The sequence below is a fragment of the Oncorhynchus masou genome, chromosome 16, assembly GCF_036934945.1.
Source record: "Oncorhynchus masou masou isolate Uvic2021 chromosome 16, UVic_Omas_1.1, whole genome shotgun sequence".
NCBI lineage: Eukaryota > Metazoa > Chordata > Actinopteri > Salmoniformes > Salmonidae > Oncorhynchus > Oncorhynchus masou.
The window spans coordinates 10,893,618-10,919,128 of NC_088227.1; the positions used below are offsets into that span (position 1 = coordinate 10,893,618).

The 25,511-nt window shown below is 42.3% G+C and overlaps 1 protein-coding gene across 1 annotated transcript; it reads left to right on the forward strand.

Annotated features, from left to right (window-relative positions):
• The first annotated feature begins 14,338 nt into the window (after positions 1-14,338).
• Positions 14,339-23,154, forward strand: LOC135557459 (heat shock protein HSP 90-beta). Its single transcript, XM_064990724.1, has 12 exons — positions 14,339-14,476; positions 15,904-16,047; positions 16,294-16,500; positions 16,594-16,753; positions 17,746-17,879; positions 18,026-18,334; positions 18,853-19,018; positions 19,265-19,455; positions 21,039-21,186; positions 21,299-21,567; positions 22,178-22,511; positions 22,614-23,154. The coding sequence occupies exons 2-12, from the start codon at positions 15,904-15,906 to the stop codon at positions 22,724-22,726; spliced, it is 2,175 nt and encodes a 724-aa protein (XP_064846796.1). The 5' UTR covers positions 14,339-14,476; the 3' UTR covers positions 22,727-23,154.
• Positions 23,155-25,511: the final 2,357 nt, after the last annotated feature.

A 25,511-nucleotide genomic window follows, 5' to 3' on the forward strand; every position in this document is an offset into this window, starting at 1 on the left:
AATCCAATCGAGAATCTGTGGAAAGAACTGAAAACTGCTGTTCACAAATGCTCTCCATCCAACCTCACTGAGCTCGAGCTGTTTTGCAAGGAGGAATGGGAAAAATTTCAGTCTCTCGATGTGCAAAACTGATAGAGACATACCCCAAGCGACTTACAGCTGTAATCGCAGCAAAAGGTGGCGCTACAAAGTATTAACTTAAGGGGGCTGAATAATTTTGCACGCCCAATTTTTCAGTTTTTGATTTGTTAAAAAAGTTTGAAATATCCAATAAATGTCGTTCCACTTCATGATTGTGTCCCACTTGTTGTTGATTCTTCACAAAAAAATACAGTTTTATATCTTTATGTTTGAAGCATGAAATGTGGCAAAAGGTCGCAAAGTTCAAGGGGGCCGAATACTTTCGCAAGGCACTGTAGCCTATAACCTGTTTAGAGAAACGTAATCATCGAATATTGTAGGAGCTTTCATTGTCTGTTTATATGACACCATTATTTATCCTATGGTTCTGTCTTGTACAGGGAGAACACTGTAAGAATGGCCCATGTTCTGAATTCTGTCGCTGTACATTTCAAAAGTGCTGAAAAATAGTTACATTGACTACATCCATCGTCGCTTGCTCATTAATGTTTTAACCGAATCTACAGATTGCCTCTTATCCACTTGTTGTCCCCTTACGCCATAGTTTGTACATCTCAATTATCAGTAGAAACCACATTTGTTTAAGAAAGCCAGCCATATCAGCTATGTTTTTTAAAAGGCAGTAAATGAGGCTGAATGAACTGTTTCTCTGCCAGACAAGGCTCCACTGATAGCCAGGTGTAGCAGTGGTAAGGTGTTGGGAATCTGCTGTTTGGGACTCTGCTGTTGGGAGAGCTTTATGTAGGCCCTAACCGTTTGTGGGCACCGTTTGTCACCATTATAGTGCAATTAATGTATTGTTTAGTTTTGTGTTGTGTAGTGGCTTTGCTGGCATGCATCCCACTTCTTTTTTGTTGTTGATTCCCCACCAAGATTTACATGATAAAATCGCCACTGCACACATCTAATACATTGCTCCATTTTTGGTAATATGCTATACTAGCAGTGGTTGCTACCCTCAGAAGGTAGATCTGAGAGCAGCAGAACAGTAATCTGAAATGCAGTGCGAAAAGGAAGAACATGAGAATGATAACATTTATCAAATGACTCTATTTAAATAATCAAGCCAGCTCAGAAGTCTCTTGGTCCTTAGTCCAAGACAATAGTAAGAGCGCCCTCTTGTGTCCTGACTGTAATTGCATCTACTGCATAATGAATGCATGACAGCATAGGAATGATTAGCATTAGTCTAAGTAACAACAACAAAAAAGGTATCCCCTGAATCTCCTTTACTTTTTGTTCCAACTCAAAGATTTTTGACTCACTACTAATTTTGAAGCCTTTGAGTTGACCTAGAACACATCCCACACAGGATATAATGCTGCTGTGAGCCTGTGATTGTCAGTCTGGTATCTCCAGTATCTTCCTGATCTCACTGTGTGTGTGAACCTGTCACTAGTCTGGCTACTGAGCACAGCAACATACGTACAGTTGAAGTCGGAAGTTTTCATACACCTTAGACAAATACATTTAAACTCAGTTTTTCACAATTCCTGACATTAAATCCAAGTAAAAAGTCCTTGTTTTAGGTCAGTTAGGATCACCACTTTATTTTAAGAATGTGAAATGTCTGTCACGCCCTGACCATAGAGAGCCCTTGGTTCTCTATGGTGTAGAAGGTCAGGGCGTGACTAGGGGGTGGTCTAGTATGTCTCTTTTTATGTTTGAGCTAATATGGTTCCCAATTAGAGGCAGCTCCTTTCCCTTTTGGGCACACTGCTTGGTCCTGGTTTGGGGATTATATTTAGGTAGCGTTTTCCCCACCTGTATTTTGTAGGATATTGTTTGTATTTAGTTGCCTGCGTGCACGTCGTGACTTCACGCTTCGTTGTTTCTTTATTGTGTTGTTTGTTTCACAGAGATTAAAAATATGTGGAACCATACTCACGCTGTGCCTTGGTCCGTCTCTCAAAACGATCGTGACAGAATATCCCACCAAACCAGGACCAAGCAGTGTGCCCAAAAGGGAAAGGAGTTTTGGACATGGGAAGAAGTGATGGGTGGATGCCAAACCCTTCCTTGGCGGCAGACGGAAGGTAATAATGGAGGACAGCGACGACGCCAGGGTTCGCGGCCACAGAAAGCCCAAGGACAACCCCAATAAAAATGTTTTGGGGGGGGTCACAAGGGGTGGCCGGTCGAGCCGAGGAGAGTGCCAGAGCCCACTTGGGAGTCAATGGAACAATGTGAGGAAGGATACCGAAGGGAGGGGTTATCATAGAGTAGGCTGCAGCGCAGGCGGGCTGAAGAGCGGGTCATCAGTCTGGTTCCATCTGTGATGGCTCCACGCACCAGATCTCCAGTGTGCCTCCCCAGCCCGGTATGTCCTGTGCCGGTTCCTCACACTTGCCATGAGGAGCATGTCGTCAGTCCCCTGCACAAGAAACCCCAAGATTATTGGGGGTGACACATGGAGCTGGCGGCTGAGCCGCGGGAAGAGCCAGAGACCATCAGGGAGGCAATGGCGAAGTTGAGAGAGAGAGAGTTGAGAGAGTTGTGCAAGTGTGTTCTGCTTAACATTCGACCAGAAAATCCGGTTAGCGGTCTGGTAAAACCTGTGCCGGCTCCACCCATCAGATCTCCAGTGCGCCTCCCCAGCCCGGTACATCATGTGCCGGTTCCCTACATTCGCCCTGAAGTGCGTGTCACCAGTCCGTTGCCCCCTGTACCGGCTCCAGGCACTAGGCCTCCAGTGCGCATTCACCGTGGCGGTTCACGGTCCGGAGCTTCCGGCGACGGGTCACGGCCCGGAGAATCCGGGGATGGTTCACGGTCCGGAGCTTCCGGCAACGGTGGCCAGTCCAGGCACGGCGTCCAATCCAGCTCCAGGGCAGGAGCCTTCCTCTGCGCCGGTGCCCAGTCCAGGCACGGCGTCCAACCCAGCTCCATGGCCGGAGCCCTCCTTTGTGCCGATGCCATAACCAGGCACGGTGTTCAGCCAGGCGCAATGGCCGGATCCGGGGTCTGGGTGGGGAGGGCTACGACCTACACCGGAGCTGCCACCGACACTAATCACCCCCCCTTACCCACCCTATTTGGTTTCAGGTTTTGCAGCAGGAGTCCGCACCTTTGGAGGGGGTATTGTCACCTTAGTATGTCTATTTCTATGGCTGTTTATCGTTGCCTCTGATTGGGGATCATATTTAGGTAGCATTTTTCCCACCTGTATTTTGTGGGATATTGTTTGTGTTTAGTTGCCTGTGTGCACGTCATGACTTCACGTTTCGTTGTTTCTTTATTGTTTTGATTGTTTCACGGAGATTAAAAATATGTGGAACTATACTCACGCTGCGCCTTGGTCCATCTCTCAAAACGATCGTGACAATGTCAGAATAATAGTAGAGAGAATTATTTATTATTTCAACTTCTTTCATCACCTTCCCAGTGGGTCAGATGTTTACATATACTCAATAAGTATTTGGTAGTATTGCCTTAAAATTCTTTATCTTAGGTCAAACATTTTCGGAAGCCTTCCACAAGCATCCCACAATACGTTGGGTGAATTTTGGCCCATTCCTCCTGACAGAGCTGATGTAACTGAGTCAGGTTTGTAGGCCTCCTTGCTCGCACACGCTTTTTCAGTTCTGCCCACAAATGTTCCATGGGATTGAGGTCAGGGCATTGTGATGGCCACTCCAATACCTTGTTTTTGTTGTCCTTAAGCCATTTTGCCACAACTTTGGAAGTATGCTGCTTTAAGCTTTAACTTTCTGACTGATGTCTTGAGATGTTGCTTCAATATATCCACATAATTTTACTCCCTCATGAAGCCATCTATTTTGTGAAGTGCACCAGTCCCTGCTGCAGCAAAGCACCTCCACAACATGATGCTGCCACCCCGTACTTCACGGTTGGGATGATGTTCTTCGGCTTGCAAATCTCCCCCTTTTTACTCAAAACATAACGACGGTCATTATGGCCAAACAGTTATATTTTTGTTTCATCAGAACAGAGGACATATCTCCAAAATATGGTGGTTTTGGAGCAGTGGCTTCTTCCTTGCTGAGCGGCCTTTCAGGTTATGTACAGTCGTGGCCAAAAGTTTTGAGAATGACACAAATATTAATTTCCACAAAGTTTACTGTTTCAGTGTCTTTAGATATTTTTGTCAGATGTTACTATGGAATACTGAAGTATAACTACAAGCATTTCATAAGTGTCAAAGGTGTTTATTGACAATTACATGAAGTTGATGCAAAGAGTAAATATTTGCAGTGTTGACCCTTCTTTTTCAAGACCTCTGCAAACCACCCTGGCATGCTGTCAATTAACTTCTGGGCCACATCCTGACTGATGGCAGCCCGTTCTTGCATAATCAAATCAAATCAAATGTATTTATATAGCCCTTCGTACATCAGCTGATATCTCAAAGTGCTGTACAGAAACCCATCCTAAAACCCCAGACAGCAAGCAATGCAGGTGTAGAAGCACGGTGGCTAGGAAAAACTCCCTAGAAAGGCCTAAATCTAGGAAGAAACCTAGAGAGGAACCAGGCTATGTGGGGTGGCCTGTCCTCTTCTGGCTGTGCCAGGTGGAGATTATAACGTCGGCTTTGTAGCGTCGGCGTCTACCTCTCCTGACAATGTCTAACTTTTCTTGAAAAGTTTGTCTTGAGAATGGCGTTATAATTATATCCTCGACCAAATCGATATCTTCTCCTTCCGCCATTGTGGGTTGAAAAAACAGTTTAGTAGTACGCAAATTAATTCTTTGATCAATCGTTCATCAATTTCAGTTTCCTAGTTTCCTAGTTGGTAATCCAATCAAAAGATGTGCAGGCACTACGCCTGCTAGCTGGCTCCTGTGTAACACTGGAGCCAGCCAGCAGACGTACAATAGCCAACTCTAAAGCTGATTGGATGACACTAATTTTAATTTCCATTCACTTTAAGCTACAAGCGCCCGCACTGTTGATTCTGAAGGTCTGAGGGCAGATTTTAGACCCCTGGCAACACATGATGGCTGAATATGATTGGATAAAATATCTAACATAAAGACCAGCCCTCCAAATCTCAACCTGGGGCTGGAAGCAGTGCAACCAAGAGGAACGCTATGAAATGAAGAGTGTAACTCTTACTCTGGGGAATAATTTTATACATATTTATGGAAAAATATATTTAAAAAAAAATTATATTCTGATGATGTTTAGGCCAGCAGAGAAGGCCCTGCTGGCCCTGACGGCCCACCACTGCTTAAATTCGGTTGATTAAAGGCTAAAATTAACAAGGGCCAAGGATGAGTTTTGTCTGATGTGTGCCCAAGATGGTAACTTTAGTTTAAAAGATTGTGGCCTACGCTTTTTATTAAAAAAGTGTCTGTATCTCCGGCCGTTCATCTGGGTCATTCACAGGCTTTGATGAAAGGAAATGCCCCTTACCCTCTCCAAAGAATTACCATGAAAACATTTAGCATACCGGTGGGAAGTAGAATCTGTAGTCAAGAAAACCTTTTTCTAGGCCCTTTACACCGCTATATCGTTATAGGCTTGATTGATCACGCCTCTAATACGGGCAGCTTACATTTAAAAAAACTGCCGGGAGGCATCTAAAAGATCTCTCTTTACCTATTGACATAAATGATTTTGCAGAGGGTTACACATTGTATGCATTCAATTTATCAACGGATGATGACACCTCAGGAAATCTGTCTGTGGTGTCCCAAGATAATCTCAGGCTGGAAATGCGTTTCCGTACACCTTTAGCTTGTACAGTTAGCATTATTGTTTATGCATGCTCTGATTCAACCTTGGAAGTGAATGCCCGAAGACAAGTCTTAGTGGATTATTTTTCAGATATTAAGGATCGTTGAGCAAAGACATGAATACCCAAGAGCTAGATGGTCTCATGAGCTGCTTGATTGGAAAACAATTTTGTGGAGTATGGACTTGTGATGAACTATCTATTGAGAAATGGAAGGAGCGACCGGCCATGTTTATTGTCAATACTCATCCTAAACACATGCCGGGTGAACATTGGCTAGCTGTGACATTAGAAGATGAAGGAGGAAGAAAAATCTCAACTTTCTTTGATTCCTACGGCTTTCCCCCCAGATTTTCACATTTCCCCACATCTATTAAACAGTTTTTGACCAAAAATGGATCAAAGATCGACTACAGCATCAAACAAGTACAAGATAACCTTTCCAATACATGTTGTCAACACTGTGTATTCTACCTATGCCAAAGAGCCTGTGGAGTGTCTTTTGAAGATGTTATGTCTCTTTATAATGATGATTTAACTTCATTAGGGTAGGGGGCACTATTTTCACCTCCGGATGAAAAGCATTCCCCAAAGTAAACTGCCTGCTACTCAGGCCCAGAAGCTGGGATAAGCATATAATGGATAGAAAACACTCTAAAGTTTCTAAAACTGTTAAAATAATGTCTGTGAGTATAACATAACTGAAATGGCAGGTGAAAACCTGAGGAAAATCCATCCAAGAAGTGCCATTACTTTGAAATGGCTGTTTTTCCAATGAAAGTGTCATGACGTTGGCCTGGGGGATATGTTTATGACATTCATAAATACCTCTTTCCCCCTTTTTCCTCTCTCTACCCTACTGAGGTTACCTTTAAAAAAACCTTGGTTAACATAGAGATTCTGGGAACATCAGAATGTGGGGGGAAATTAACTATATTCCGGTAATCCGAACAATTGAACATATGCAGTGGTACTTAATGAATATGGTGTCAGTTCGGTTGTCATCTGAGATATTCTCATCAATGATAAGATGACAAACTCAACAGTGGAAAATCTACACATCAGAGTTGAATATGAAATTATTTGTGACGGGATGAAATGTGATTTTAGCTTCTAAAATATGAGATGTGGGTTTTCATAAGTTAGGGCTGCTCACTCAGTGGCCGGCCCACGTGAAGAGACAGAGGTTGTAAACTATGAAACACACCCCTTTTCTCCCTTCCTATATAAAGCCTTGACGACAACATAACTTTCTGTTCCGATGATGTGAGGACGACGGTCCTATGTCAGAATGGTTCAGATAATAACTACAAAATGAAGCCAACATCAACATGAGCTTTGTTTGCGAATAGTATGAACTTTGAACTCTTATTCATTACAGAAGTGATACCTCCTAGCCGTTGAGTTAGCAACAGCAGCTGCAAACGCAGGTTAGGAAGGTACAGACAGAGTATCCCGTCTACCACACAACGACGTTTCTACAACGTATTCAATTGACAACCAGAGACATTCTTCAAAGGGCAGAGGACTCGGTTTGGCAACACGGTCTTCCATCAACCACCAACCTACTGAAGCACAGCGCAGAGTAAATATTTATTGCATTTTCCTTTTCCAAATGGCCGTTAATTTAGAATGCATAAGATAAGAGACATGCATAAGAGACATATTTACGGTAGAACAGCTTTTTCCCCTTGTTCCTCAGTCTCCCGCTCTTTCACTCAACCCAGACCCTTTTCCTTTGTGTAACAAGCTGTCATATCTGTTCCGCCCGCTAGGGACGTTTTCCTTTATGACATAATTTGTAATCAAGTTATGATTAATTGTGTGTAATTAGTTAAGTATTTAGTAAATAAATATTTAAACCCAATTTTGTATTGCTGATTCAACTTGTTAGCCAGGGTTTGTGCAGATAAAAGAATTTACAACTTTCAGATGAGACTGAATTAAGATGACAATTGATATTGACTGCTATTGATGTAAAATATTACTAGGTCTTTAAGAGTTTATTCGGAAGATAACAGCTCTATAAATATTATTTTGTGGTGCCCGACTCTCTAGTTAATTACATTTACATGATTAGCTCAATCAGGTGATATTAATTACGGAGAAATTATTTTATAGAATAGCAAATCATATCACATTATTCGGCATAGCCAAAGACACAGCATATTGGTGCCCCCTGTGAGGAATCGAGAATAGAACGAGGCTTTCATTTTGATTCAGCCTGTATAAAATTGAAAAACAGATTACATAATATACTAAGTTATTGTACACATTTTTTGGAGTGGTAGACAAGCATTATTGGGTATGTGTGCGCTGAATATTCCCCGCCTCCGTGCTGTTCTCTGATGTTATCAGTGGGTAACGTAAGCAAATACATTTCTGTAGGAGGGCCGAGAAAGCTACTTATAGAAATCTGAGAAATAGAGTGTTTGGCCAAACGCAGGACTATTTCTGCCTGGCGCGTTTCAGACGCCAGCCGATTGAAATTCAGGCGATAAGCTTGACCAGCGATATATATCTCTGTCTCTCTCACGAGTAGACCAAGGCGCATTTCATGGTTTGCCGCGCGTTCCGGTTAAAACATCGTCAAGAAAATGCAGAAAAGTGTTTGAACATAATACGTTATAAGTAAAACCTTTCCCTCGCCAAGGGAATCCTATGTGCTGCATTTTCAGGCACAAAGCAGGGTTTAGCTTGCATGCTTAAGCTAACAAGGGAAAATACCCAGTTGGTTTTCTTGTGTTACGTTGAAATTGCTACGCCTTGCGAAACGGAAATCCCGCCCCGGGTAGTTCCGTTTGATTCCGTGTGAAATCATTGACCACTGACATGTGCCCAGTATATTCGTTCATGAAGATTTATTCAGGTCACACTTAAGTCATTACTTATGATATCCAGACGGATATCAATGTCTTATCCAATTGAACTAATAAGTGTAAATCTGGCAGTTTACATTCTGAAATAGATATTTTAAATAATATCCAAATTGATGAGTTTTCTAACTAAGACATTGTAAACTTTTTCCAAACTAACCTAGATGAAGCAACTTCTCAGGTTAATTAAAGTTTAATTCCCAAATAGCCTATACAGGTCTGATTTATCATTAAATTGATAAATCAGTCAAATTTGGTTTTTGCAAAACCATTCAGTAATCCAGCCCCGCCCAGCGGGAATCCCATGTGGTTTTGGCCTTAGGGAGAAGTGCCACAGTGTTGAATGTGCCCAACATTTGATCTACTGTTTACATTTATGATATCCAATCAATGGAGATTGTATGGATTATCATCTCATTCAATTTAATAAGTTAAATTGTTGAACATAACTGTTCTTCCAATCAAATGAGACACTTTTAAACTTCTCTTATTAACTTAGATGAAGCAACTTCTCAGGTTAATTAAAGTTTAATACCCAGATAGCCTACCCAGGTAGGATTAATCATTGGCATTGATTAATTAATTCAATTTGCTTTTGCAAATTCATTCACGTCCAACTTCCACATTACTGGTACAGTACTGACGGTTCGTCAACATCTATAAGTAGATTAAACTTGTCTTTGCAGCTTCCGATGAATTCCAAACCCAAACTTTGAAAGAAAATAGGACATTTTTCCTCTATTTTTCTAACAATGTGCAAGCTATCAAAGGAGGTGGTCACCACTCCTCCGCTAATTAGTGAACCTCCACTCATAAAAGGATTGATCTCTGAGCTCAGCAGCGATACCAACCCTAATTATGCCATTTTTGAAAAACAGCCGAAATTGCGAACGCTCTGCAAAATCAACCATCAAACACAGGCTTTGTGACAGTTCTCCCCACTTTTGCACTGATGTATCGCCATAAAAATGTGACATCAGCTGAAGCATGTGCCAGACATGGCTAACAGGTGGAGAGAACTGAGCAACTATTGACAAAAGCAGGAAATAAAAACATTCTGCTAGTCGAGGAACTGCGTTTGAAATCTAAACAATTAAAAGTAATTGCAAATTCTTATGACGATGAATGAGCACAAACTCTTCAACAAAATTGTTGTCTCCAGGAACAACTCGATTTAGCCAAAAATAAATACGAGGTAGTCCACTCCAAACTAGATAAATCTGTTGTGTTATCCCCAAATAGGAGCGCGCAATTTGATAACATGCAGGCAGTTTTGTTGAACGTTACCCAGAGTAACACGGTTCTACTCAAAATTCTGCAGACCAAAGATAATCAACTGATGGACACAATGACTAAGTTGGATGACAAATCAGCAGAACTCATTGAAGTCGCTGACCAAATTAATGATGAGAGAACTCGGGTGATGAAGACGGAAATCCTGCTTTCTAAGCATCGGAAGAAATCTCATCACTGAATCTCTCGCTCCGTACTCAAGACCTCTATCTGCAAACCATGACAGATAAGTTTGAGACCGAAAGGAGCAAGTGCGACACTCACGTGTCCAAAATCAGTACTCTAAGCACTCAAGTGGACTCTGCAATGCAGCAGAATACTACCCTTAGGTACCATCTGGAGGAAATCCAGAATGGTCATGCTCCACAGCATGACTACCCATTCAAGCAACCGGAGCCCCGCACTCAAAGGAGTGAAGATGATAGGTTTCAGACATTGCCTCCATTAACAACAAGTGACATCACCCAGGTGAGTGCTACATTCCTGGAAATGGAGGACCAGAACCAAAGTGGCTCCTATGGAGTGACTGACCAGCAGATGTGGTGCCCTGTTGTAGAGCTCAGTTTTTTTTCAGACTCAATCAAATGTATTTATAAAGTCATTTTTTACATCAGAAGCACGGTGGCTAAGAAAAACTCCCTGGAAAGGCAGGAACCCCAGAAGAAACCTAGAGAAGAACCAGTCTCTGAGGGGTGGACAATCCTCTTCTGGATTATAAGAGTACATGGCTATTAAGGCCAGATCGTTTTTCAAATGTTCATAGATGACCAGCTGGGTCAAATAATAATCACAGTGGTTGTAGAGGGTGCAACAGGTCAGCACCTCAGGTGTAAAATAAATGTCAGTTTAACATTGAGGTCAAGACAGCAGGTGCGATAGAAAGAGAGAGGGAGAATAAAATGTCACGCTGTTTCTCCTTAGCTGTCCCATCGATGTCCCTCCACTGAAGCTCCACTGCCTTTGCAGCCCAAACTGCCCTAACTTAATCCCAAACCGACTGAGACTTTCAATCTCCATAATTTAAATGTTTTGTTTGCAGTTTTACTTTTTATGCACTTTGAGATTGTTTGAAAAGCGCTGTACTATTTAAAAAATGTATGTATGTCATTTAGCTTGCTTCATCAGAGCTTGACATCGGCAAGTCTGCAACCTGGTAAAGTTGTCAGTCAGACTTCTGTCATCACCAAAATTAGCAAACACATTAAACAATACTTGGATATAGCTAGTTGTCAATGGTTTTAGCAGAGCTGGGGTTCTGTCTTCTTGCCACCCAGCAGGCGACGCGAACGCTCTGCACCTTATTGTGACGTTTTATTGATAACAACCTATTTGTAAACAAAGCTGCTGTACTTATAATTTGTTAAATCACTTTGAAGTGACCCAAATGGCAAATTAATCTTTCATAGATACATTTCGGGATGTATTAAACCAGTAAAAAAGTAACATTCTATTTGGGATTTACTGAGTCTGGCTTTAACCCTAACTTTAACCACAATGCTAACCCTGTACCCAACCTTAATTTTTGTTTTCATACAATTTTATGATAGAGTGAATTTACAAAGAAAAGTATATCATAAAATTGTATGAAAATTGTATGAAAACAAAAATTAAGGTTGGGTACAGGGTTAGCATTGTGGTTAAAGTTGTTCCTGTTCCCAAGAAACCTAAGGTAACTGAGCTAAACGACTACAGCCCCGTAGCACTCACTTCCCTCATCATGAAGTGCTTTGAGAGACTAGTCAAGGACCATATCACCCCCACCCTACCTGACACCCTAGACCCACTCCAATTTGCTTTACCGCCCAAATAGGTCCACAGACGATGCAATCTCAACCACACTGCACACTGCCCTAACCCATCTGGACAAGAGGAATACCTATGTGAGAATGCTGTTCATCGACTACAGCTCGGCATTTAACACCATAGTACCCTCCAAACTCCTCATCAAGCTCGAGACCCTGGGTCTCAACCCCGCCCTGTGCAACTGGGTACTGGACTTCCTGACGGGCCGCCCACAGGTGGTGAGGGTAGGCAACAACATCTCCACCCCGCTAATCACTGGGGCCCCACAAGGGTGCGTTCTGAGCCCTCTCCGGTACTCCCTGTTCACCCACGACTGCGTGGCCACGCACGCCTCCAACTCAATCATCAAGTTTGCGGACGACACAACAGTGGTAGGCTTGATTACCAACAACGACGAGACGGCCTACAGGGAGGAGGTGAGGGCCCTCGAAGTGTGGTGTCAGGAAAACACTCGACATCAACAAAACGAAGGAGATGATTGTGGACTTCAGGAAACAGCAGAGGGAACACCCCCCTATCCACATCGATGGAACAGTAGTGGAAAGGGTAGTAAGTTTTAAGTTCCTCGGCATACACATCACAGACAAACTGAATTGGTCCACCCACACAGACAGCATCGTGAAGAAGGTGCAGCAGCGCCTCTTCAACCTCAGGAGGCTGAAGAAATTCGGCTTGTCACCAAAAGCACTCACAAACTTCTACAGATGCACAATCGAGAGCATCCTGGCGGGCTGTATCACCGCCTGGTACGGCAACTGCTCCGCCCACAACCGTAAGGCTCTCCAGAGGGTAGTGAGGTCTGCACAACGCATCACCGGGGGCAAACTACCTGCCCTCCAAGACACCTATACCACCCGATGTTACAGGAAGGCCATAAAGATCATCAAGGGCAACAACCACCCGAGCCACTGCCTGTTCACCCCGCTATCATCCAGAAGGCGAGGTCAGTACAGGTGCATCAAGCTGGGACCGAGCGACTGAAAAACAGCTTCTATCTCAAGGCCATCAGACTGTTAAACAGCAACCACTAACATTGAGTGGCTGCTGCCAACACATTGACTCAACTCCAGCCACTTTAATAATGGGAATTGATGGGAAATGATGTAAAATATATCACTAGCCACTTTAAACAATGCTACCTAATATAATGTTTACATACCCTACATTATTCATCTCATATGTATACGTATATAGTGTACTCTATATCATCTACTGCATCCTTATGTAATACATGTATCACTAGCCACTTTAACTATGCCACTTTGTTTACATACTCATCTCATATGTATATACTGTACTCGATACCATCTACTGTATCTTGCCTATGCTGCTCTGTACCATCACTCATTCATATATCTTTATGTACATATTCTTTATCCCCTTACACTTGTGTATAAGACAGTAGTTTTGGAATTGTTAGTTAGATTACTTGTTGGTTATTACTGCATTGTCGGAACTAGAAGCACAAGCATTTCGCTACACTCGCATTAACATATGCTAACCATGTGTATGTGACAAATAAAATTTGATTTGATATGACTGTTGTCAGTAAACTTCAGCAAAAAAAAACTTGCATTGTTGCCAGCAGCAGATTTAGTCACCAACACTCTTTATAAACTGGGTGTTTTGAGCCCTGAATACTGATTTGTTGTACCCATATACCACGGGTATGACAAAACATTAATTTGAATAGCTCTAATTACGTTGGTAACCAGTTAATAGCAATAAGGGACCTCAGGGGTATGTGATATATGGCCATATACCACACCCCCTCAGGCTTTATTGTATATAACATGAAAACAGCCTAACCAACTCTGCTTGGGCGAGTAAAATGGTCAGAGTGAGGTGTTCTCTCGTGTGTGTCTGGAAGTAGCTAGCAAGCTTGCCAATTTTAGCCAGTTAGCTTGAGTGCTTTGGAGACAAATTACGAACCCTTTGTGGCTGTGGTAACAAGCTAGGACTGCGTTTGACAAGCACGTGACGTCAGTTTTTAGGCGGGTTTTTCATGGAAAGTGCTGGAAAAAACGAAGTACAGCCACTAGAGTTGATTGATATTCTTCCGCGAGATTAAAACGATAATTTCCAGTTTTGTATATCTTTTGTAATATGTGGCAATTTGACTATACAGTCCGATTGATACAAAATGTGACATTGCGGTATTAAATCATATGCTTCTCTATGCAGTCTATTACTAAATGTGAATATTTTCTTTAAATAAATCTGTAGTCTATCCTGCAATGTAATCAAAAGTCGGCAGTTCAAACAACTTTCCCAAAGATGTTTCTGATGTTTCTGATAATTTACCTGAGTGCATGCTGAGGAAATTGCTGATGAAAATGGATGAAGATCATCCATGATAGAACGTGGGAAAATAACAGTCACTTCGATTAAGATATTCATATTTATTTTTAACGTGACAAGAATTTACATGCATTTTAACTTGAATGTAAGGGATTCGTCAAGGAGATGCCGCACCCACTGATGCCGCAACACAGCTACAAAGTGCTGCGGATGGATACCCCCGCACAGTCAAACACACAAGAGGGTAGAAAGATATCGGTCTTATAAAAGCAAATCCCTTTCTAGTTCCCTGCGTCATAGATCCGAGGGGACTGGTGATATTGGTAGCGTTTTATTCAAGAGACGTGAACGGAACAAATAAAGGTATGTACATACTCTCTTAACCCTAAAGCTCGCCTGCGTACTCAGATATTGTTACCTTTATAATCAGCGCTCAAAAGTCACCTCATGCTAGTTGGATAACTTTAGCCTATCATCTCTGGTTTGTCCAGCATCAGTCTTCGAGAATGTTCGATTCGGTAGCTAGCAGGCGCGCCAACTAGTTTACAAACCTCTGCTACAATTTAAGTACAGAATACTTTTATTTTCCTTATTTGTACAGTAAATGATCTAGTTCGCCTTTCTCGGTAATGTCATTCACCAGATCCACTGTGACAACTGGTTCTGCCTTGCTGTGTATTAGCTAACTAGCCAATCTAATTAAGGTTCATGTGAATTAGTTAACTACTACGTTTAGATGACGCAACGTATCAACTGGTTTGGCTATTAAACTGTCAACTACTTCGTAGACATTATGCTATGGGGCGGCAGGGTAGCCTGGTGGTTAGAGCGTTGAGCTAGTAACCGAAAGGTTGCAAGTTCGAATCCCCGAGCTGACAAGGTACAAATCTGTCGTTCTGCCCCTGAACAGGCAGTTAACCCACTGTTCCTAGGCCGTCATTGAAAATATGAATTTGTTCTTAACTCACTTGCCTAGTAAAATAAAAAAGACATAATGCTACTAGCTTTCATTGTCTGGTTGGCTAATGCAGCTAACGTTAACACTTGCCACACTTACATGGCTTCTGACACTTTTATTAAATTGATGCAGTGTCTTTTTAGTGGCCATTGGAACTGCCATGAATTTGCAATTGATTGTGCAACAGTGTATGTAAAGAATTACGTTACTACAATGGGTGACCTGGTCCCCTTTCGACTCCAATAAAGTTAATTGTACCGTCTGGACGTCGGCAGCATGACTTTGCGCCACGACACGCTAACTAGCTACTTCCCCATGCTTGTCTTGCATTGCTGAATCGTCTTCGCCTTTCCATGGACTTAGCGGCTTGATAACTACGTGCGATATAACGTTTCAATTCAGTTAACGTGCTGGAAGTCAATTTGGGGGAGAATTCTTTATGGATTTCTAGAACATTTTACCGAGTTTGTCAACCACGTGCTGGCTACGTCCATTGTCTCCAGGATGTCGCCATGTTGTTGGATGCTTCCTCAACATCTGGTAGTTGGTCTTTATCAGGGGGGAAAGCAACTGATTGTGGGACACTTGTTCAAAGTACCCAAAATGGAATTGCTTGTGTTGATGCCTAATTTTATAGTACATTGTGGCCAGATTGGCATGACAATTAACTGTTGGGTTGTGATGACTAAACTATGGGGTACATTTCAACTGAAAGCAACACTCAACTTGTTGCTAACAGCAATCACTAGAATGCATGTGCTTAATTTAATTATGTACTTGTGATATACAGGTCATTTGGGCAATTTCATAACATTGTTGCTTTTGCTCCCAGATGCCTGAAGAAATGCGCCAAGAGGAGGAGGCTGAGACCTTTGCCTTCCAGGCAGAGATTGCTCAGCTCATGTCCCTGATCATCAACACCTTTTATTCCAACAAGGAGATCTTCCTCAGGGAGTTGATCTCCAATGCCTCTGATGTAAGAGATTTTTTGTTGTTAGGGATGCATCATGCTGTTCAAACAGTAATTGTTGACACTACTGTACAGTGACTTTGTAATACTTCAGCATCCAGCAAGCTCATCTATACAATAAACAAACTTCAGTGCATAAGGATGATTACAACTTTGAAAAGGATGTGTGATGGAGGTTGCGTATGTAATAAAATACCCCTTTGGACTTTTCCAGCTACTTTGATGCTGTCTGATTTGTTCGATATCTTTCAGGCTTTGGACAAAATCCGCTACGAAAGTCTGACGGACCCCACCAAGCTGGACAATGGCAAGGAATTGAAGATTGACATCATCCCCAATGTGGAGGAACGCACCCTGACCCTCATCGACACTGGAATTGGCATGACCAAAGCTGACCTCATCAACAACCTGGGAACTATTGCCAAGTCTGGCACCAAGGCCTTCATGGAGGCCCTGCAAGTATGTCCATGGCATTACAGCAATTTTCAATAATATGCCTCAAATACTATTCAGTGTAACATTCAGTTATTCATTTTTTTCTGTCTTTGCTAGGCTGGAGCTGACATATCCATGATTGGGCAGTTCGGTGTGGGATTCTACTCCGCCTACCTGGTGGCAGAAAGAGTGACCGTCATCACCAAGCACAATGATGACGAGCAGTACATCTGGGAGTCTTCAGCCGGAGGCTCATTCACCGTCAAGGTCGACAGTGGTATGTGTCTTACCCAATGAAGGCTATGCGGGGTGGTTTTGTAAAATGTACAAAACCATGAAAAACATAAATTGCCTCTGCATTGTTTTGCGATTGGATCGCAGGTAGGGCTTTGATGGTCATGTAATTTCGGCAGACTAATTGGTCAGCCAAATGACCACGGTCACATGTCTCACACATTTCTCCTCCAGAATGCATGCGCTTCCCTAGAAATAGAATGGGTTTCCCCATGCAAGTCAATGATGGCATAATGGGTGGACTGGCTGCCGTTGCGAGTGTACCCATAGGAGAAAAGCAGGAAATGAAGGCACAAAATTTACCCATCAATAGGTGCTGTGACTAGATTCAACTGACATAACAAAAATACATTGTTGCGTGAGCCCTATCAGATAACATAATTTGACGAAATGTTCTACATTTACCATGGAAATTATTGCCTCTAAATACCAGGCAGCCATTGCGAGTGTACCCATGTGTCAAATTGCCAGGGTTAGAGGTTCCGTGACCATTCTATCACCTTGTGTTTCAGCAAGGATCAAGTTGGGGCGGCAGGGTAGCCTAGTGGTTAGTGTTGGACTAGTAACCGGAAGGTTGCAAGTTCAAATCCCTGAGCTGACAAGGTAAAAATCTGTTGTTCTGCCCCTGAACAGGCAGTTAACCCACTGTTCCTAGGCCGTCATTGAAAATATGAATTTGTTCTTAACTGACTTGCCTAGTAAAATAAAGGTAAAATTTAAAATAAACATTTTTTTAATTTTCATCATGTTGTGAAGTCCATGTTACAGCAGAAACAAACTCAACCGCACGAATGCCCGGCCGCCCCGGCTTCAGTCAGCTGTTTGTTCCACCCCAAAAATATGACTGTGATGCAAATAAAATGCCAGTAAAAATGTTATTGTGCCAGCCCTAATAATAGATGTTATTAAACTGTCTATTGTAGTGATGCTGAAATGGGCAGTGGGTGTATACTTTTCTGTTGACTTAATTTCCAGGGGAGCCCATGTTGCGTGGAACTAAGGTAATTCTGCACATGAAGGAGGACCAGACTGAGTATGTTGAGGAGAAGAGGGTCAAAGAGGTGGTCAAGAAGCACTCTCAGTTCATTGGATATCCCATCACACTTTTCGTGAGTATAGAATTATGGGAGTATTTATAACTGAAGTGTGATTAGTAACATTTATGTGGGACTGGTTGAGGGCCCTAAAGTAAGGGGAAGTTTTCCCTTTTTATTGTAGGCTTTAAATAAGTAAAACTTCTTTTTTGTGTGTGCAGGTGGAAAAGGAGCGTGAAAAAGAGATCAGTGATGATGAGGCTGAGGAGGAGAAGGAGGAAAAGGCGGAGGAAAAGGCGGAGGCTGAGGACAAGCCCAAAATTGAGGATGTGGGCTCGGATGACGAGGAGGATTCCAAAGACAAGGACAAGAAGAAGACTAAGAAGATAAAGGAGAAGTACATTGACCAGGAGGAGCTGAACAAGACCAAGCCCATCTGGACCAGGAACCCTGATGACATCACGATGGAGGAGTATGGGGAGTTCTACAAGAGCCTGACTAATGACTGGGAGGACCACCTTGCAGTCAAGGTACTATCACTAAAATGTATATAAATTACAATGTCAAAATGGTATGCCCAGAAGGTATTCCTAGGTGGCTTTGTTCCAGATCTGTACTATTTACGTGTTCACTACATACGCACTCGCGTAACACTCATATTGACCCAACAATCATGCATACATTTTCTGGTGCTACTGTTTTATTTTACTATCCTGATGCCTAGTCACTTCACCCTGCCCTCATATACATATCTACCTCAAATACCTCTTACCTCTGGTCACATTAGTCACGTACTCCATGTTCAATGCTTCATTCTTGTGTATTGTATTCCTCTTGTTACTATTTACATTTTAAACTCTATTGTTGGGAAGTAAGCATTTCATGGTAGTCTACAACTGTTATTTGGTGCATGTGACAATTTTTTGGGGGGGGGGTGGGATTTGGGTGACTCCTATGATTGTGGAACTTGGCTACATAGCACAAACGGATCAAAGTGCAGGATAAGATGGGTGTGTAGTAACCCTCACCTGCTTCTTCCCTTTTGCAGCACTTCTCAGTGGAGGGCCAGCTGGAGTTCCGCGCCCTGCTCTTTATCCCCCGCCGCGCGCCCTTTGACCTCTTTGAGAACAAGAAGAAGAAGAATAACATCAAACTGTATGTCAGGAGGGTCTTCATCATGGACAGCTGTGAAGAGCTTATCCCGGAGTACCTGAGTAAGTAGCCTAGTCTCCAGATAGTCTAGATGTCCAAAGTTGCTACCACTTTGTCCCCTGGCTGTGTAATTTCAATACCACCGACTACAAATACAGCATTGTTTCTTCACATGTAGGCTAATGGCAAGCGCAGATAATGCCCCTCTGAAATGGTTGGCTGCTTGTCTTCTCTGTAACAGTATTTATATTCATCAATTTCTGTAATGGAAATCACTATATTTAATTGTCTTCCTTCTCCCCCTGCAGACTTTGTGCGTGGTGTGGTGGACTCTGAGGATCTCCCCCTGAACATCTCCCGAGAGATGCTGCAACAGAGCAAGATCCTCAAGGTCATCCGCAAGAACATCGTCAAGAAGTGTATGGAGCTGTTCGGTGAGCTGGCAGAGGACAAGGAGAACTACAAGAAGTTCTACGATGGCTTCTCCAAGAACCTTAAGGTAACTTTGGGAGATGGGTAGGATCTGGGGATCAGAATTTCTTGAGCAGAGATTGATTACTAGTAGCAAAACAAACTTGTCCTCTGCCATATTTGCGGTCATCTGGTTATCTTCACTGTATAAACATGATTAAACCAGGGATGCACGGCTATGACATTTTTGTCCGATACTGATATTTTCCTTGACAAAGAACTATACTTAACATGTTTTTGATGCCTTTTTAAGCATTCTAGTACAGTTAAATAGTCAACACACGGACGCAGCGGTCAAAGACACTGCATCTCAGTGTAAGATGTCACTGCAGTCCCTAGTTCGAATCCAGGCTGTATCACATCTGGCTGTGATTGGGAGTCCCATAGGGCGATGCACAGTTGGCCCAGCGTCGTCCGGGTTTGGCTGGGGTAGGCCGTCAATGTAAATAAGAATTTGTTCTTGACTTGCCTAGTTAAAGGTTACACACACACCACACTGACCAAAGTTATTTTGTTGGCATTGCCATATGTTCCCACTACCAGTAAAACATATTTCTTACACTTGCTGTGCTGTTTCCGTCAGTCGTTTCATTCTCGACCAGGATTTCATCATGCATGTTTTGCAGTGAAGTTTCAGCTCTGGCCTCTTCCTCGGTGCGCACTGTCACTGTGTCCGTTTCCAGTGTATGCAACATTTCACGTAAACCCTGTTGTCTGCATTGACGTAGTGATCCTTGTACCTAGCGGTAAAGGGGCTCAGAATGCCACCTACTCGCTTGTTCACAGCCTCCACTACATTTTAACCCCACGGTCTGTCGGCAGTGTTGTTGAGCAGGCGTTTCAATTCAATGTCAGAGCGTATCACGTCTGCTGCAGACACTGTTGATTTGGTTATTTAGTCAGTAGTTCGGCTGGTGAAAGGCGTGTTCCTGTTCTCAAATGGCAGCAGCGGTATGAGAACCAGCACATTCTTGAGCATGCAATACGGCTTCCTCAGTACTAAATCTTCATCGACCCACTTTGCTGTCACTCTGCATGCTCATGTGGTTGACATCACCAGGCCAAATGTCAGTTGTGATGCTCATAGATGTGTTTCGACAATACTGTAACTCTGTTAGAGCATCTGAGAAATTGTGTACCGGGTGCTCGACCAGTCGACAAAAGCCAACATCCACAACAGGACGGTTGCTTGTCAAGGGCAATGAATTCTATTGTCTTGGCATTTTCGGTGGAATGTAAAGATTTTTTCAAATGACTGCTTGACTTGAACTTGTTTAGTTGGAAGTGTGAGCTTAGTTTTTGGTGTTAAACTGGGCATTTTTAGCTAGTATCGGCTGACATGTTCCCAGACTAAATTGAGCAATCCATCGTAGTTTGCCCAATTGCTTAAATATTATAAGCGCTCTCCACATACCCAGTGGGGCTAGTTATTGTGCTGTTCCAAACTAGTATCTATCCCTATTTAGTGTTTGAAGAACTATTGACTATATATTTAGACTGGCTTCAAGAGCCCCAACCTTAAACTTCAGTAGCTAAATGATTACATTTAGCTACTGTGTAGTAACTCCTATTGACTACCAGGTTATACTAATGGTAATTGTTTTTCTGCAGCTGGGGATCCATGAGGACTCCCAAAACCGCAAGAAGCTGTCCGAGCTGCTGCGCTACCACAGCTCCCAGTCCGGAGATGAGCTGACCTCCCTCACAGAGTACCTCACCCGCATGAAGGACAACCAAAAATCCATCTACTACATAACCGGTGGGTCTTGTTACACATTCAGTCAACATAACATTGAGCCCTAAGCCCAAATGCAGTCATTGACTTTAATCACTTAGACATAGAAGTTGACTGACATCACATTTTTCTTAAGGGGAGAGCAAGGACCAGGTGGCCAACTCCGCCTTTGTGGAACGCGTGCGCAAGCGTGGCTTCGAGGTCCTGTACATGACGGAGCCCATCGATGAATACTGCGTCCAGCAGCTGAAGGAGTTTGACGGTAAAACCCTGGTCTCTGTAACCAAGGAGGGCTTGGAGCTGCCTGAGGATGAGGAGGAGAAGAAGAAGATGGAGGAGGACAAGACAAGGTTTGAGAACCTCTGCAAGCTCATGAAGGAGATCCTGGACAAGAAAGTAGAGAAGGTAAATGACTGGAACCAACCTGTGCTTTCGCAAAAGAGAATTGCCCATGACTAATCTCTTTCTGTGCTCTGAATTTTGGTGATTGATAATTTGACTTATTATTTCTGGTTGCAAACAGGTGCCATAGTTCATCATAAGCTAATATTGACCCTGGTGAGTCCTCTGACCATGTAGATTGAAGTGTCCTGTTAGGCTCGCGTGGTTGTGCCTCTATCCCGGCTTTGCCATTGAATTGACTGGGACTGCCCAGTGTGTCCATGTAGTTTTGTCCCCAGGAGGTTATGCTATTACCTAGAGACTGGAAGACCTTGTGAGTTTGATGCAGTGTTTTGTTTTTTGGTGACTGCTTGCAATTATGACATTCTAACATTGACACCAACCTTTTCCAGAGTTGAGAATTTGCCTGTTTCTGATTTTACATTTTGGATGATGTTTTGTGTGAAATCTAACAACTTCCCTGCACAATATTTCATTTGGGATTTTCTTCACATTTTAAAGCTTTTTTTTTTTTGACTATTCAATTTAGGGTCAACTTGCCTGCACGGTTATGTCTCACCTGCACATTGTATGCTGTTAGTTTGACATAACATTCGCCTCTCTGCCCCTTCAGGTGACTGTGTCAAACAGGCTGGTGTCGTCGCCCTGCTGCATAGTGACCAGCACGTATGGCTGGACGGCCAACATGGAGCGCATCATGAAGGCACAGGCCCTGAGGGACAACTCCACAATGGGCTACATGATGGCCAAGAAGCACCTGGAGATTAACCCAGACCACCCAATTGTGGAGACCCTAAGGCAGAAGGCTGACCTGGACAAAAACGACAAGGCGGTTAAGGACTTAGTCATCCTATTATTCGAGACGGCATTGCTCTCTTCGGGCTTCAGCCTGGATGACCCCCAGACTCACTCCAACCGCATCTACAGGATGATCAAGCTGGGTCTGGGTAAGGATGCACACTCTGAACTGTTAGGGGGAAGGAAACTGCTTGGTTGACTATAATGGAAATGGGGCTGTAGGCTAGGTCTAATTTCTCTTCCCCTTTCAGGAATTGATGATGACGAAGTGATCCCCGAGGAACCCACCTCTGCACCTGCCCCAGATGAGATCCCACCTCTAGAGGGAGATGAGGATGCTTCACGCATGGAGGAAGTGGATTAAATGTCTAAAACCTACACACCTGTATAGCCTCACTTTTTTCCCCAATCTGTTCAGTTGCCTTTTTCTTTTTTTACTGGAGAAACCTGGTCGGTGTCCTTTTATGGTATAACAAAATAATTATCTTAACTCCTGCTGCCAGTGTTGCTCTTGTCTTGAGCCTTCAGTTAAAATTCTAGAAAAGCCGTTGATTTTGTTCTAGTTAACGGTGGGTACTGTTTTAAAAATAAAAAGTACCCTTTTGCACTGAGTTTTAAACTTTGGACTGGTAGCTATGTAGGGGAAATGGAACATTCCATTAGACTGACACTGGGGGGGTGGTTCTTCTGATGTGCTGCTTGGAGAGTGGACTGCAAGATTCCTTTGCCTGAATCCAGACCTGTCTGTATTGTCTTTTCTGTTTTGCAAAAATTAAAAGACTTAAGACCTTACATTTTCTAATTTGTCTGGACTATTAGTTTGTTCTTCCTACCATTAAACTGTAGGTTGATGAAATGGACCTCGGAATGAGTCATGTCAGATTCCAATTCAAACAACCACTATATGTCCTTGTTTCTTAACCTAGCCCTTCCAAATATTTAGGCTTGTGGCAAAGGTACAATGCTTGTTTGAATAGTTAACACAGCAGGCTATAAACCACTACATTTAGCAGCAACAATTTTAGTTACATGTCAAATGAAATAATTAAGCCCTAATCTATGGTTTTCACATGACTGGGAAGGGGCGCAGCCATGGGAGGGTGTCGGTCCACCCACTAGAGAGCCAGGCCCGGGCTGGAGTGTTAACACGTGGTGGTTAGGTCAATTGGACGTATTGCCACTTTGTAAAAACGACAGGTGGGTTATGGTAGCGAAATTAACATGAAATAATCTGGCAACAGCTCTGATGGACATTCCAGCAGTCAGCATGCCAATGCAGGCTCCCTCAATTTGACATCTGTGGCCTTACTGTCCCCAGCACAAGGTGCCATGATCAAGCTATTCAATCAGTTTATATATATGCCACACCTGTCAGGTGGATGGCTTGTCTTGGCAAAGGTAAATGCTCAAATGGATGTAAATGTGCACAATGTGCGGTAAGTTTTACTTTGGTAAAAGTAAAGTCTCCTTGAACAGAATGACTCAAATAAATCATCCAGTAAAATTCTACTTGAGTCAAATTATTTGGTTTTAAATATAAGTAAATCATTTCAAATTCTTTATATTAAGCAAACCAGATGGGTTTTATTTACATTTATGCTCCCAACAGATTTGCAAATTTTGTACATTTTTATTTTGTGACAATACCAATATTACACTTTAATACAGGGACATTCCTGTGAATACAATGCTAAAATAAACTGGCGTTTCACACGTTTGAGGGAATTATAAAATTGCAACAGTTCAATGAAAAGTTAAAAATAAGGACTTTTCCCCACCCCGTTTACATTTGTGAATCTAATATTTGGCCAAGAGAATAATGTTAATAAAATAGTTATGATCGGAATTACAAGGATAAGCATAATGCCATTTAACATAAAAGGTAAACTTTGGTACATTTTGAGATCTTATACACAACCAGCCATGAATTTCAATTCATAGTTTACTAGAATGGTGGCATGAAAGATGTTCTGTAGATTCTGAATCAGAGGAACAAAAAAAGACATTTTGTCAAAATGGAACCTTTTGTGCAAGAAATAACCAGATGGAGGAAAATATTTTTAAATGAGTTTACTTTTGGAATAACCGGACAATTAAGGTAAGTTAAGGTCACTTCCATAGCAATATATTGAATTATAATCACCTAAAATGACTTAACTGCCAATTGTATCCACTTATTGTTGAATTTTTTTATCCAAAAGGTTCAATTCATTAATTTGTCAACTTGGAAAAGTGGGAACACCCTCATAATATAACAAAGGGTTCTTAATAAGTCAAAGTAAAGGAAGTGGAATTGCTTTGCAAACCTGAAATGTATCAATGAACTCATTAAACGTCGGAAACTCCCCAGTGTTGTCTAACAAATCACATACAAAATGAATACCCTTGTCAAACCAAAGGCTTTTAAAAATGGATTTCTTATTAATTTTGATAACTCTATTATTCCAAATCAATGTTTTATGGGAGGAAAAAATGTGCTTGAATATCATTTTCCAGAAAAATACAATTTTCTGGTGAAACTTAGACAATTTCACAGGTAATTAAATCACATTTCATTAGGAATTCAAGTCCAAGTTTATTAAACAGACTGTTAGGGATATGATACCACATAGAGGTAGGATTAGACAAACATTTCAACCATTTAATTCTAAAATGACCCATGTTGGGGATTAATCAGAATAGTTGGGTAACATAGATAAGATGTTTTATTTTCATTATATGCTTGTGAGTTACTGTCACACCCTGACCATAGTTTATTTGTATGTTTCTATGTTTTGGTTGGTCAGGGTGTGATCTGAGTGGGCATTCTATGTTGGATGTCTTGTTTGTCTATTTCTATGTCTGGCCTGATATGGTTCTCAATCAGAGGCAGGTGTTAGTCATTGTCTCTGATTGGGAACCATATTTAGGTAGCCTGGGTTTCACTGTGTTTTTGTGGGTGATTGTTCCTGTCTCTGTGTTTGTTGCACCAGTCAGGGCTGTTTCGGTTTTTTGAGGTTTGTTGTTTTTGTATTGTTTGTGTTTTCTTCATTATTAAAGATGTATCTAGCGAACCACGCTGCATTTTGGTCCGATCCTTGTTCCACCTCTTCGTCAGAGGAGGAGTTGGAAGAAACCCGTTACAGAATCACCCACTACAAACGGACCAA

Excerpts from the sequence above, each read along its gene's own strand:
- LOC135557459 (XM_064990724.1), top strand. The coding sequence starts at position 15,904 with ATGCCTGAAGAAATGCGCCAAGAGGAGGAGGCTGAGACCTTTGCCTTC. Across the intron at positions 16,048-16,293 it reads TGATCTCCAATGCCTCTGAT|GCTTTGGACAAAATCCGCTA; the intron begins GTAAGAGATTTT and ends GATATCTTTCAG. Across the intron at positions 21,568-22,177 it reads TGGACAAGAAAGTAGAGAAG|GTGACTGTGTCAAACAGGCT; the intron begins GTAAATGACTGG and ends CTGCCCCTTCAG.